This window comes from Artibeus jamaicensis, unplaced genomic scaffold (genome assembly GCF_021234435.1).
Source record: "Artibeus jamaicensis isolate MK-2021 breed Jamaican fruit bat unplaced genomic scaffold, CSHL_Jam_final scaffold_1964, whole genome shotgun sequence".
Classification (NCBI taxonomy): domain Eukaryota; kingdom Metazoa; phylum Chordata; class Mammalia; order Chiroptera; family Phyllostomidae; genus Artibeus; species Artibeus jamaicensis.
In genome coordinates this window covers 24,584,287-24,598,471 of record NW_026522030.1, presented here as the reverse complement: position 1 = coordinate 24,598,471, position 14,185 = coordinate 24,584,287, and the positions used below count along the sequence as shown (strand labels likewise).

Sequence of the window (14,185 nt, the reverse complement as noted above, 5' to 3'; positions counted from 1 at the left end):
AGCCATAGGAACTACTGTATTTTGCTATGTATGTGCACTTTTGCCCAATTTTTTAAGGGAAAAGTAAGGATGCCCGTTATGCGTGTATATAATGAATATGTATCATGATCCCATGTAAAATGCACACAAAATGTGGGTGCGCATTACACATGGCGAAATACTGTATGTATAGTTACTGCCATGTATTAATTGGTAAAACTTTGGATTTTCTCTATAAAGCACCTGCACAGAAACTCAATTTTATAATCATGATGGGACCTTATATTTGGGGCAATGTTAAAAGCTCTACTGGTATTTCCACTGGGATACTATGAATATGTAAGCAAGACCAAATAGTGGTTTTCATTTTGGGGAGTTTCTGGGTATATTATTGGAAATAAAGCCTTATCTCAAACTTTCCTGTCCTTAAGAACCACCTCATAAAACTAGCTAAAATGTAAAATTCTTGGGCCATGTCCTCTGGGATTTGCCCCACAAATCAGATTTTTAATAAGCCCTATAAATCATTTCTATCTTTTGAGCAATACAGTTAGAGTGAAACAGAAACAGTGAATTTCCTTTTCTGTGCACACTGAAGCTTTGATTCTAGTATTCAGATGTCTACTCTCTTGATGTCTATAAATATACATCCAAACATCTGAGATTAAATTAACCATGCAAAAATCAAGGCATACTGCTTATGCATAAATCGAGTGTATTCATGCATTTGAGCGCGAATCCTACCTTTGCCCAGTACCTAAATGCAATCACCAAAGGAACCAGCTTCGATTCCAGTTTTCCAAGGGCAGTTAAGTGATTTGCTGTCAGACAAGCATTTTCATTTCCTGCACTCACTTTACAAAAGAGACCACTGGCGGGGAGTAAGAATGAGGATGGGAAGGAAAAAGAGAAAGAAAAAAAGTGTTATATAGTTTTACCAAGCATGTTTTATGCCAACAACAACTAATATATATTGATAATAAGTACTTAAAGTAAAAACTCCCTAAATGTTTCTGGGTCATTTAACAAACTATTTTTTTTTGGATTTAAAAAAAGATAGCTCGGCTCTTTTCTGAGTAACTTTTACTTTTCAGAATGAAAGCTAAGGAAAGTACTATAAAATGTTTCATTTGGGAGCATGAATTCATATTTGTAAGAGGGTTCTCCCAAGAGTTGGAGGAACTGCCTAGTGAACAATCGTTTCGGCCTATAAACCACCCATTTAAGATCACTGACGGTAATACTTCCAGATGGAGGGACAATACATACATGGGTGAGGTCACACCAATGACTAGCACTGCTAAAAATTCTGCTCAAAAAGATGACCAATGAAGGTGATCAGAGCAAGTAAGTATTTGATAAAGCTGTTTACCATGTTGAAATGGGTTAAAATGTTTCCTTCCTCTTTTCATTTTAAATAATTTTCTTCTTTTTAAAACACTGTTTCCTTTTGCATCAACTGCCAAAAGTATAGGGAGAATGCTAGCAGTAAGCCTATGAAATCAACTACATAAGGAGTTTATCATTCTAGACATTGGACACTAAGATTTAGTGAAGTACATGTGCATTTGGCAAATTAATATTTAATATATAAATAGCTTAAAGAAACAGACCTTTGCTTCTCTCTGCACATTACTACTGGTACCCTAGCATGGAAATCTGCATCGACATCAATAAAAGAATCTGAGGAAAAAAGAAAATAAATTTTAAGTAGGTGAATTATACCTTAAAAAAAATCTAGAGTACCAAGTTCCAGTTGTGACTTATCTGCTCAGCCTTTTAAAAGACCATTACTAAATAAAGCTCTGAAATGACTTGAAAAGGAAGAGTATAGTCAAGAATCAAGTAATCACATTAATTTAAAACCCTTATTTTGTAAAACTAATGTTTGACTGGAAATGACTATATTATTGAATTAGAATGTTCAAATGTTATATGACTAACATAATTAGAAATATGGATAGGATATTTTTAAAAAACCCTACTGCAAAAGCTACTAAAGTACTTGGGGTTAAAAAAACATACTGACTCAAGAAAGTAAATAGTTTACGTTTAATCAACAAGCAGCATGGGAAAAACTAATTCAAGAGATAAGATGGTTGGGTAAGTAAGACCTCTGGAAAGCATAAAGCCCCAAGATGGACATCACCTGAACTGACAAATGAACTTGGGAACAACCATTTGTTGACACATTAATCAGGGATGGGCCACACCTATTTGCCATTATAAAGTATTAATGTAAACCACGACCTAAACAGATTATCTCTACTTTTATCCTCAAAAGGAAATTTTATGTGTTTTGTGTCTCCTTAATCTTGGTCTAGGACTCATTTTATCTTTATACATTGAGACGTTATCATCAAGCTAAAAGCTTTACTTACAAAATGGTTATTCTGCGAAGAACATCAACTAACAGGACTCTAACTTGTTAGTAGGCATTCACTGTGGTTTTTGTTTGTGTATTACCTGTACAAAAACCTGGCTTTAATTGTAAAACTATCACTTCTTATTTTCAAAGTTTCAAAAATGATATATTCAAATTATATACAAAAGAAACATTTAAGAGCAAAATGTGGAAGAATTTGGCCTTACCACTGTTCTTTAAACATTCCTGAACAAGTAGGAGAACATCTGGCTGAGACATCTAGAAAATAAATCAATGAACACGTCAAATAATCCATAAATACTTCTGCTTCACTGAGACAATACACAGTCATCTGAAGCTATCCAAATTAGCGCATTACTCCCAGAGTAAAGAAATTAATCATCATGCTGTGTGCGCACATTGGTCGGGGACACAGAGATGAGCATCAAATGAGGATGAGTATGGGCAAAGGAGACCTACTACGCAGTTAACTCCTGACTAATTCCTGAGTTACTCAGCCTCTCAGTAAATCTTCAAAGTTGCGGCCAGATGTTGTTAAACTGAACAATATTACCTCTCACTCTGTAAGACTCCTTCAACAGATCACTAACTCAGTCTCCAGTTCAGTCTTGCCTTCCTCCAGTCCTTGCTCACAGAGGAACCAAAATCACTTCAAAAAATGAATTCAATCCAGTCAGGTCATGCCCCTCCTTAAAACTGCCAATGACTTCTTACCGCCCTTAAGTCAAATGAAATTCTTCACCATGGTCTACAGATCACGCCTGTTGGGCCCAGCCCGCCCCTCCGTCCTACCCTTAAGCTCTCCTTTTTCTTGGTCCCTTCACTGCAGCATACTATCCTCCCTTTGGCTCCTTGAAGAGGCCAAGCTCTTTACTGACTTGGGGTGTCTCTGCAAGCCATTGCCTCTGCCTGACACACGTCTCCCCCTCTCACTCTCCTCACCCCTTTTTATTTTTTAGGGCTCTGCTTAAATGGTATCTCTTTAAAGGGGCCTTCATGGCTACTGTATCTGCATGTCCCTTGTTCTCTGGCACAGGACCTTGTTTCCCTGCATAGCTCTCAAAATTAATTATAATACATGTAATTACCTATCTCCTTCACTAGGTATGCGTTCTATAAGGGAGGAATCATAACTGTTCTGTCCTCTAGAATCTGGTATAGTGCCTGGCATACAATATAAGACTAAGTGAATATTGCTAAATGAATGACTGACATGAGATAAAAATAACCGCTAATAAAATTACTAATCAGAATTTGAGGTTAAAAGAATAGGAACAGAAAAATCTGTTGCTCAATTAAAGCCAGGGATGGCGAAGAATAGGTTATGAAACAGAACTGGGGGTAGAGCCCAGGAAGCTGTTTAAACCAGCAATCCAGGTAAATGGGCGTGAACCATTTGCAAACAGGGTTATGGGAACCACCAGTGAATAAATGGACAATCTACTAAAGTGCCTTCCAGTTTTAAAATTCTGACTCATCAAAAGCTTTTTGAATCATGTTTAAACGAGAAAACTAGGTCAGGTGTGGTTCTTCAAAAGCATAATTATATTTACAACATAGTATATAAAAGAGGAAACCCTGTCCTATCTGGCTGAGTGGCTAAGTTGGTTGGAGCATTGTCCCGTACACCAGAAGGTTGTGAGTTCCAATTCCCAATCAGGTTTGATCCTCGGAAGGGTCGCTCACGTATAGCAGGCAACCAAATGATGTGAGCATAAATGTTTCTTCTCCCTGCCTCTTCCTTTCTCTTTAAAATCAACAAACATATCTTAGGTGAAAAAAAAAAAGGTAGTAGAAAAAAGAGGAAACCCTTATATAATTACACTGCCTAAAATCTAAACTTCTTTCCTGCCATTGGAGAGTTGACTTTACCAAGGTAAATTAATCTTTTCAAGTTAGCAGAACCTAAAATAGCCCTGTTAGATTCACATGGTAAGAATACCAGTGTGTGAAGCATGAAAGATCTGAAGAGTAAAGTACGAAAGCTGTAGAGTATTAAAAGAAATGCCCTCAAATTGAAGACAGGTAGAAGAACATAAAAATGGAAATTTTAGGAAAAAGACCGGCCACCATTATACTTAAAATACCTTCAAATCTCTAAAACATATTCATATCTGAAATATAGCTCACATTTGAAAGTAAGAATTTCTAAACCACTCTATGAAAATTCCAGCATTTCCTTTTGTACTTACAATGGCTGGAAATTGAATGTCAATGTTTACATCCGAATTTTTGAAACCCAATCTGCTACAGGATGACCCATATAATCTCAGAGAACAATCTAAAAAAAATTTAAATAAATGAAAGTTGTAAATAAAGTAAAATTTCTTGAAAGTTATAACAAAACACTATTTCAGAAATGGAACCATCAATTAAAACTATATACAAAAGAAAAACAGTATTCAAGGCTGGCATAAACGAAGAATAGCAAGGGTAATCACCCTTGCTAGCAAGAATAGCAAGGGTAATTTAACAGGAAAGGCTTCACTGACTGTGGTTTAACATAAGGGCTACCATTTTAGGTTATAAAACATGTTTGAAAAATTCTTAAATTATCATTTCACATTTTGTGCAGAAAATACTTTTTAAAAATGCTGATATGTGAAAGACAACAAGAAATGCCTATCTTTGTTTTATACTTATAAACCTAAAGTATAATAAACCAATTATCATAAAAATGACCATCAGCATAAAGTTACTTTTTAATATGAATACTTACTACATTATAAACAAAAAGCATGTAACATAATATAATTCCTTTAGGAAACCTTTTGAAAAATAATTCTATGACTGATATAATTTAAAATGCTAGGCAACATGTGATTCATTTTTCAGAGAAAAATCTGTGTGTATACTGCCTACATTTATTTATGGCATTTTTTCCTGAATGTTTTATTACTATTGTGCTAAAAATTGATCCCTTCTTGTCAGGGAACTTTCAGTTTTTCTTTTTTCAGGGTAAATAAAGTGATTTCTTTGGGCTTTAAAAGTTTCTTATGGAAAAATACATTCATTATTACAATGGAAGTCTATGGCAAAAATTATCAAAATCACAGACTTTTCAGGAACTGTCTACAGCATAAAGGATGAGGTAACCACATAATGAAAAGAACAAATCCTCACCCTTTACTTTTATGAAAGCATATATGAATATGAATGATATACTATATATAATTATCTTTCGGTAGAACAAATGGTTCTATGGGTAATATGGTGATAATTTAAACAGTGATTTCAACCCCAGCTGTGATTCAGAATCACTTGTTGCTCTCTCTAACAAACGGTTTTCCATGGCTCCACAAACATAACATGGAAAATGAATTCAACGGTATGCAAAACCTATTAAAAATCAGTTGGCAAAGCTCATTTTAGATGCTGTACTTCTTTTAACTGTGGTTAAATAAAACCTTTTTGGACACAGATACCTGAAAATGACTCCAGGATGCTTGTCTTTATTTTAGCACAAAATATTGTGTCAATTTAAATAGGTAGAAAGGTAAGCAAACATATACACAAGAGTTCCACAGGGCCCCAATAATATGGGGCATTTAATTTCAAATACATGCACATAATGAAATTCGTAACAAAGACAGGTTTAATGGGAATGCATGTAAAAGTCTTTGCTACTGTGGGAGAAGCCAGGAAAAACAAAAACATGCAAAAAATTAAGAGCTTCAAGATATGGCCAGTCAATTTCTATCAGGTGAAAATTATTACTATTAGAAAAAATGAATGAGGTACTTTTAGGTAGCTAAATAGAAAAACAAATCTAGAAAATACCTGGTAACTTGTGTTGGAACACATTTTCCATGATACGTTTGATTTCTAGTCTCTGTTCCAAGTTCTCTTTGTGTAAGCCAAACTCCTGTACCACTCTGTCAATGGCAATGCCAATTGCACTTATCTGGGAGGGCGCGGGCGGGGGTAACGTAGTGAGCAACTCTTCCTCCTGCTTTTCCTTTTAAGATCAATGTTGAGATTAAAAACAACTCACAGGTTTTTAACCTTCTACCATTTACCAAGGCAACACCCTGTGTAATATTCTGGAATATTTTTCTTAGCCCTCCCTTTCACTTTAGCTGTGTTAGACTTCATGTTATCAAAGTTAAAACACATTTCTTCATGCACGTAAAGTGATAATAGAGAGAAGGCAAGAGTAAGAAAAATGTGCCAAAAAGAACATTAAAAATAGCAATGACAACTTATTTTATTATTACTGGCATAAGGATATACACCTAGGTCCTATCAATGAGTTCATTCATCCTGATACTATCCTTAAGGGAATTCACAAGACTACCCAGTAAAACACATATGACCAACATAAAGTATACAGGGCAAAGTGAATTCCAGTAATGTAAGCAGTAAGTCATTAAGGAGAGGAAAGTCACAAAGAAGACAAGTAATAGCAACTGACAAGGGAACAATTGTGGTGACATTAAACTTACCTTAATGTTTTTCTTGTGCCTCTTCTCTTTGATATGCTTATGGGCAAATGCAATGGATTCAATTAAAACATCACAAAGTTTGCAGGTGTACTTTGCTGTAGGGTAGTTTCTTGGTCGCTATAATTTGAAGAGATTTATAGAGACACACATATATATCTATATATATGTATATGTATGCATCCTCAAATTTACAGGTCAACAAAAATCACCCAGAAGAGGGTTTTCCCTTCACTTTTAAAGTTGTTAATATGTTACTGTCACTTTATCAGTATCCTAATAGTCATTTATTTAAGTAATTCATTAAATCAAACTATCACTTGTAGCTTGTAGTGCTTTGACACTAGTAACCAAGTAGGAAAGCCAATTCATCCAAGGACATATTCCCAATTACTAACGCAACTGAAACAAAACAAGGATTTTAACTAACAAATAAAAGATGTTACCCTTTTCAGCCTGTCAATGCAGTCTCTTTTCAGTCTCTCCTCAGCCTGCTGTAAACCCAGGAGTTCCTTCGCTGAAAGCACAGACTCGTCAATCACAGGGCCCTCCAAGTCTCCGTCCAGCTCACTCTCCCCATTTCTCAGCCTCCGTGGCTTTCTAGGCCTGGACTTCTGCTTCTTGTTTTCTTAAGTTAGAAGACAAATATTATTGGTGATACTGAATAAGAGCACTGAGTGAAAAGCAAATTTTATATATTTATGAATGAAATCATGTAGTATCCGAATGACATCTGAACACAGAGCCAAGGAAAAGAGATGGCTCTCCCATGGATAGAAAGCCTGAATACTCATTAAGCACCCCCTCCTAGACACATTAATCCACAGAAGTCGCCTGTCTGGAAAACTCAAAAGGAATTCTACTTTATCCATACAATTTAGTTTCATCATCTTTTGTGGGTGTACAGCTAAGCATACTCAAGCAATAGTAAAAATTATCCTGTGGGTGAGCTCTCAGTCTCTGAGAGGGCCTGAGCCTTCCCCACCATCCCCTCCTCTCTTCTTCCCCCTTGGGGTGTAACCTTTGCCCTCCACTCTCTAGGCTCCCAGGGCCCTTTTTTGGCTTCTGTAACTTGTTTCCAGAGTCTATGCAGCCCAGCTGGCTCACGTCTACTACGTTTGTAACTTTCTAAATAAACTTTCTCTTATAATTTGAAAAAAATTATCCTAGGAAGTATACCTCTAATTCTAATATACTTAGTATATCATAATACATAATGTACATGTATCTACTATATTCTAATAAAAGCTATCAACATTTGTTTTCATTTTTATAAGTGAATAATGTCAACGGAGCAAAGATGGACAATGAAAACATCTCCAAAGAACTCAGAAATCAACTACATTCTTATCTGGAATGAAAATTCACCATTTAATTATAAATTTAGTCTTCACATAATTGCCCTCCCCCCACATTTATATAAAGTCTAAACCAAAATTTTATTTACTGAGAACAACTATTTCCCATTTTTTTCTCTCATTTTAGCTTCTTTGATAGCCTGCATACTGGGCACACGGCAAAGGAAAGAAACCATCAGCAACTGAACTAAAAGTTTTCTACAAATACAGACTAATCATTTGTTTACAGACTGTGCTGCTGTACTACAATCTTTATAATAAATGAATCCCCCTTTTTAAAAAACACAACTTTTCAACCTGTACAACTGAAGATGACTGCAGGATTGCTTTATAAAAAATTGTCTTGAATACCTGATAAACTTCTATCAAGTTCTGAAAATGAAGCTATTACTAACATGTGATTAAAATTAATTTTCCCAATTAAAATTGTGATAGAATAGTTTCTAAATGGTTTACCAATAACTAGCGTAAAAATAGGAACCTGCACAACATGGAAATTCCTGTCAAGTTCCAGTGGCCCTTATTACCTGTACAGTAGCTACAATGGATCAGTTGGTTGGCCCTTATTATCTGTACAGCAACTACAATGGATCGGTTGGTTGGCCCTTACTACCTGTACAGCAGCTACAATGGATCAGTTGGTTGAAAAAAAATTCTGTCAGAAAAGGGAGGTACAGGACCCTTATTTTTAAAAAGCTATTGTCAACAGTTTTAAAGGAAAATCAGCAAGCACTGTGCTCAAACTACCATAAGATGAATGTAATGAGATTCTACAAACAGCTTTATACTATGGTAAGTAGCAATTAGACAAAATTATACTATTAGGACAAGTAGTTTTTTTTTAAAGCAATCAAAATGAACCCCCAAAATAGTAAAAAGGTAACTAGTCATTAGAAAATGTCAAATGTCAGTCCATCTTAGTACTGGCTTTTAAACATTCTCCTTACTCCCAACGAAATTATCAATCTTTTAAGGGCAGTGTCCTTCATCTGCCTAAATTTTTGAGATAAGCATTTCTTTTACTTTAAGAAATGTGCCTATTTTCATTTAATTTGCTTATCATTACACTCTACTCTTACATAATTGCAACTGACCTGAGTATTCAGGACAGAAGTTTTTTACTTAGGCCAACAGTCATTGGAGATTTACACTAGCATGTGCAATACCCCTCAGGAAAGTCCATGTTCATGAAAACAATAACTGATATGGAATCTAATTCCCTTTTTAACCCCTCCTTTCTCCTGATCACAAGGCTACTAGATATAACTGTTTGCGATTACTTTCTAGAAAAAATGACTTCAATTTTCCTACAAAGGATACAATTAAGTCCTTATCGTTTTTATACAGAGAAGTAGATGGCTGCAGAAAGTCTGTCTGATGATGACAATAACAGCAGCCATTAGAGTATTTTATTATGTGACAGACGCAGTGCAAGTAGTTTATGTGCACTGCCTCATTTCATCTCCACAGTGATCCTGTCATGGATGCTAAAATTATCCCCATTATACAGAAGGGACAAATGCTGGTCCTAGAAAATAAGTAACTCGCCCAGGGACACATGACTGAACCAAAGTAAAGGGATTTGAAATAGAGATTAAAGAGTAGATGGAATTCTTAAATTCTGCCTTCTAACAAGGCAAGAACTAAAAAGAATTAATTAAAATCCTTTCTTGTAGCATACCCACTGACCTCAAGAACAGATCAGAACTGATAAGACAATATAACCTTCTGAACCGAGTCTCACAGGCCTGCACAGTAAAAACAATCAAATAAAATCTTGCAGCCAGGGATCTTGGAAGGCAAAGCTGGGTGTCACTACAGAATTCCCATAATTACTTGGAAGGAGACTACCTGGCTTATCCCAGGTTTTTTGTAATATGAATTCTCTATATACAGTATTCTAAGTTTCCATATTTTATCTGCATATGGACCACTGTTCTGTTCACAAAGGAATGTGTATTTGAGTGGTTGTTTTCCAGCTAAGATCATTAACGCCAATGTCCCAAATACACTACTTGGCAATCTAGAATATTGAGGTTTAGCACAAGTGGTAATGGAGAACTGAGAAACAGTATTAAAAATAAAGCAACTCACATCATTTAATAAGATCCTCCTTTATTAAGACATTTTCAAGGAAATTTTCAGTTCCTTTAATGAGATCCTTTTTAGGAATCTCTAAGTGCAGTACAAAGTTTATACTTTAAATTTCTCTCTACAGTAAGCAACGCTATTATACCAAAGCTTAATACTTTCTGTATGAAGATTTTCAAGGGACAGAGACCGCAAAGTCCTTCATTGAACATTTGTGAACACCCACAAGTGTATTTCACACAGAGAGAACAAGGGAGCTTTCTGGCTGTTTTCAATAAGAAGACAGTAAAGATGTATTTCCTATTCAAAACCACTTAAAATCTACTTCTCTTAAGACTAAACAAAAATACATATAAGAGGTTTTTGGTACGTAAACAGTTCCTTTAACTTCTTTCTGGTTGCAAGCTCTTGATCTATAAATCTTTCTATATGTAATGGTGCTCAAGATCAAACTTACTTTTCTAAAAGACCTACTACTCATAACTAAATTAAAACATCCACAAAGATGCAAACTTTTAAAAGAAAAATGCAAATAGAAAGCCCAGAAATCATCAATGCATGTTCATTCAGGTTCCCTCTGTCAGATTTCCAGGCCTAGTGACTCTGAGTTGAGAGCCAGAACAGCAGAGTACACGACTTCAGTTCCACTTCCTCATCTACCATTCTACATAAACAAATCTGGTTAAACATAACCTCACCCAGCCACAGCTGCCTGCTTTGTAAAATTGTGACTCTCCCTTTGATATACTGTAACAGAGAACTACATCAGACAATTCTTCCAAGCTCTTTATAGCTTAAAGATTTACGAAGCTGAGGATTTATCTCTTCCTACTCTTTGATTCCTAATACTTCATTGTTTTGGCTATTTGAGTCAAACAGCCTTTTCCTATTTTTAAAAACATAAAATAACACCCTTTCTCCCATTTGATATTTTCATAAGTCCCTCTAAAGACAGAACATGACTTTTTCCTTACTAAATCTCCTAAAGTTCCAGGTGAATATATCTATACACAAACACACACACACGTACACTGACCACTGAGCGATAACCTGAAGAAAAGGGGCCTCCGGAGACCTAAAAAACGCCAACATTGCCTAAATGCATTTGAATGAAATAAAAAACTTTAAATATGTTGGTCAGTTTGCAACCCATTCTCTATGGCCATTAAAAAAACAAGCCTGCAAGCCAACAAATGTAATAGCCCATTTTTCCAAATATAATTTTCTAAGCATACTTTGCCTTTTTAGACTAAATATTATCATTTTATTTTTCCTTCAAATTTATGACTTTACTTTGTTTCAATACTTATTGTTCATTAGATAGTAACAATTTTCCTATTTATAGATATCACTGCTACATAAACAAAACCTAATCACCTTTAGAAAAATGTATATAATCACTTGGAAGCAATTATTATCAAGCATGTAGAGCACTCAGAAAAGGGTTTTTGTTTTACTGAAACTAAAAGGCAAAGCTTTAATCTGTATTTTTGATTTTCTAAACTTAGTATCTCTCAACCTGCTTGTCATGTTCACTCTGTAGAAAAAGAAAAAAAAATTTGAACTACCCTCCTGTGTGGCAGGAGATATTGCAGCCTATATTGTGCTTCTACATTGAATAAGATTATTTTAAGCTTCATATGTTGTCATTTATATTATGGTCCCATTCATTTTATAAATACAGAACTATGATACCTAATTTAGAAATTATATAAACACTACTCAGATATTATCATATAGTCTCCAGGAATATATGATCACCCTCTTCTGTAAAAACCACCAAGAGGAAATATGGTGCAACTTACTAAAGTAAAATGGGCCTTGTGGCAAAGAAAACTCTTAAAGGGACCAATATACACAATGTTGAAATTGCCCCAAAATTGCAACTGTAATCCCTAAAATAATCACATTAAATAAGCAGAAACTACAAAAAAAATATATAAATGGCACCGATAAAAATAATAGCTCATTTGTATGAAAAAGACATTGCTAACTTAGGGTTGGAACTTGACAAGCTGTAACACGTTACCGTGGCTTCCGGCTTCCACTTCTGACATTGTTTCTAGGCTTGTCAGGTCTTTATGAAATAGTCGTCTTACAGTCCTACAGCCTCTTCCATCTTGCCACCTATATCCATCTTCACTTTCTTGACAGGAGTCTTTTCTTGGTCGGTTTATAACAGGAATTCTAGGTCCTTGTTTGAATTCTCTCCAACTCTCTGAATTACCAGCAAGTTCATCAGAGAGCCACCTTTTACTCTGATCTTTGTGGTTGTCATTTATCCAAGTGGGTTGACTGTAAATTGGATTTTTAAATGCATATGGATTGCTGGAAACAGCATACGGTCCTTTTCTAGGGGTATTACCATAGTTCCCTGGTGTTATTTTTTTCTTGGGAAGGCCTTTTTCCATTTTACTGCCATGGCCTTTAGCATAATCATCCATTATTAAATAATCTTGTTGAGGGTGACTCCTTCTGAAATCCTCATCATCTATAATCCCTCGGTCTTTAGCACGCTTCACAAAATAAGGTTTTGCTGCATCTCCCATGGTCTTTGACTTCAGTTTTCTTACTTTGCACCTGAAAGAAAGCATTTTTTTGGAAAAATAATCAAACTCTAATAAGATATCATATTAAGTGTACAAAATATCACACATGTATTGTACATGTGTGATATTGCTCACGAGGCGATAAGAAACTCCTTTTTCCCTTAATTTCCATCATATTCCAATAATCAGTGTATTACACTACACGTTAGAAGGCTTATGCCATTCTTCATGAAAATTAGTATTTATTATTTAACATGACAATTAAATTTGTGAATAAGTTTCCTAGTCTTGAGAACTGTAGTATAAAAAGTGTCACTTATACCAAGTTAGTAGGCTTTCACCTGTATTGTCAAAAGCACTTCTCATAAAAAAGCCCCCCAAAACCAACTTCATCCTAAACCTATACCGTTAGAAAACTCCCGAAACAGTCTTTTTAAAAGAGTTGTCAATTACTTTTAAGTGTTGTACAAAGCAACCGAATCTTTCTCTGAACGTAGTATACATCTCAGAACTCCACGTTTCCGCCCCTTCTCTGCACCCAGGGCACTCGGCTTACCTCACTACCACTATTCAGAACCACAGGCTTCGATCGCTTGGGCTACGGAGGATCTAGGCTGCCAACCAAGACTCTGCTTTAGTCAAAGGGGCTGGATTTCCGACCGAGCAACAACTCCAACTATCCTCCCACAAGTCCTCATTCTCCAACCCCAAACAAGTTTGGCTTTGTCACGAACTGCAATTTTCCCTCCTCCATACCCATCTGATCGCCCCACCGCCGATCGGTTTCAGTTTCTACCCTTTGGGACAGGAGGCGGAGAAAGAGGAAGCATCCCTGTAATCTTGGCCACGAAGCCACCGCTGGTACCAGGAAGCAGGAAGTGACCTACCTCCTCGATGGGTTCCGAGTTCCCCCCAGCTGGATAGGGGGCCCAGGCAGAATGCCTTCACCCAAATCCCTTAAGCCTCTGCAGGGTCTGACACAGGTGAAGATGCGGACTCGAACCCGACAGATCAGTCAGTCCCCTCTGGCCTGGGGGCTTCAGGGTCCTCGCAACTGGGGCAAGGAGGCCGGCAGGGGATGGAGCCAACGTAACTCCTGGGCGGGGCCCGCCCTCTAGTCTGGAAACTAGGGAATCTACCAGAGACCAAGCCCAGAGACGAGTCTGGAGAGGGACGCGGGGAGCAGACGCTTAAAACACTTACCACCTCCGCAGCGGTCCTCCGCCTCTTTCCGTCCCGGCTGGGATCCCACTCTGTGTTTTCCTTCGGCCCTACTTCCGGCGCTCAGCGCAGTCTCATTGTGCGCGATTGGGAGCCGCCGGTGCCCCCGCTGGAGAACTCCGCCACTCACGCCGGAAACGCGCGCCCCTCCCGAAGGGC

General features: G+C 36.7%; 1 protein-coding gene across 8 annotated transcripts in view; it reads right to left on the bottom strand.

Moving 5' to 3' along the window:
* TUT7 (terminal uridylyl transferase 7) overlaps nt 1-14,153 on the bottom strand; it is a 52,576-nt gene extending 38,423 nt beyond the window's left edge. For 3 of the 8 annotated variants that reach the window (XM_053656195.1, XM_053656201.1, XM_037159875.2), the window contains exons 1-9: nt 14,009-14,153; nt 12,286-12,836; nt 7,254-7,435; nt 6,811-6,927; nt 6,146-6,323; nt 4,558-4,646; nt 2,572-2,623; nt 1,593-1,662; nt 724-850 (exon numbers count right to left, since the gene is read on the bottom strand). In XM_053656195.1, the coding sequence (XP_053512170.1) occupies nt 724-850; nt 1,593-1,662; nt 2,572-2,623; nt 4,558-4,646; nt 6,146-6,323; nt 6,811-6,927; nt 7,254-7,435; nt 12,286-12,805 (1,335 nt within the window). In that variant the 5' untranslated portion in view covers nt 12,806-12,836; nt 14,009-14,153. The other 5 variants (XM_053656200.1, XM_053656199.1, XM_053656197.1 and 2 more) reach the window with 5 other exon arrangements.
* Between the last annotated feature and the right edge of the window lie 32 nt (nt 14,154-14,185).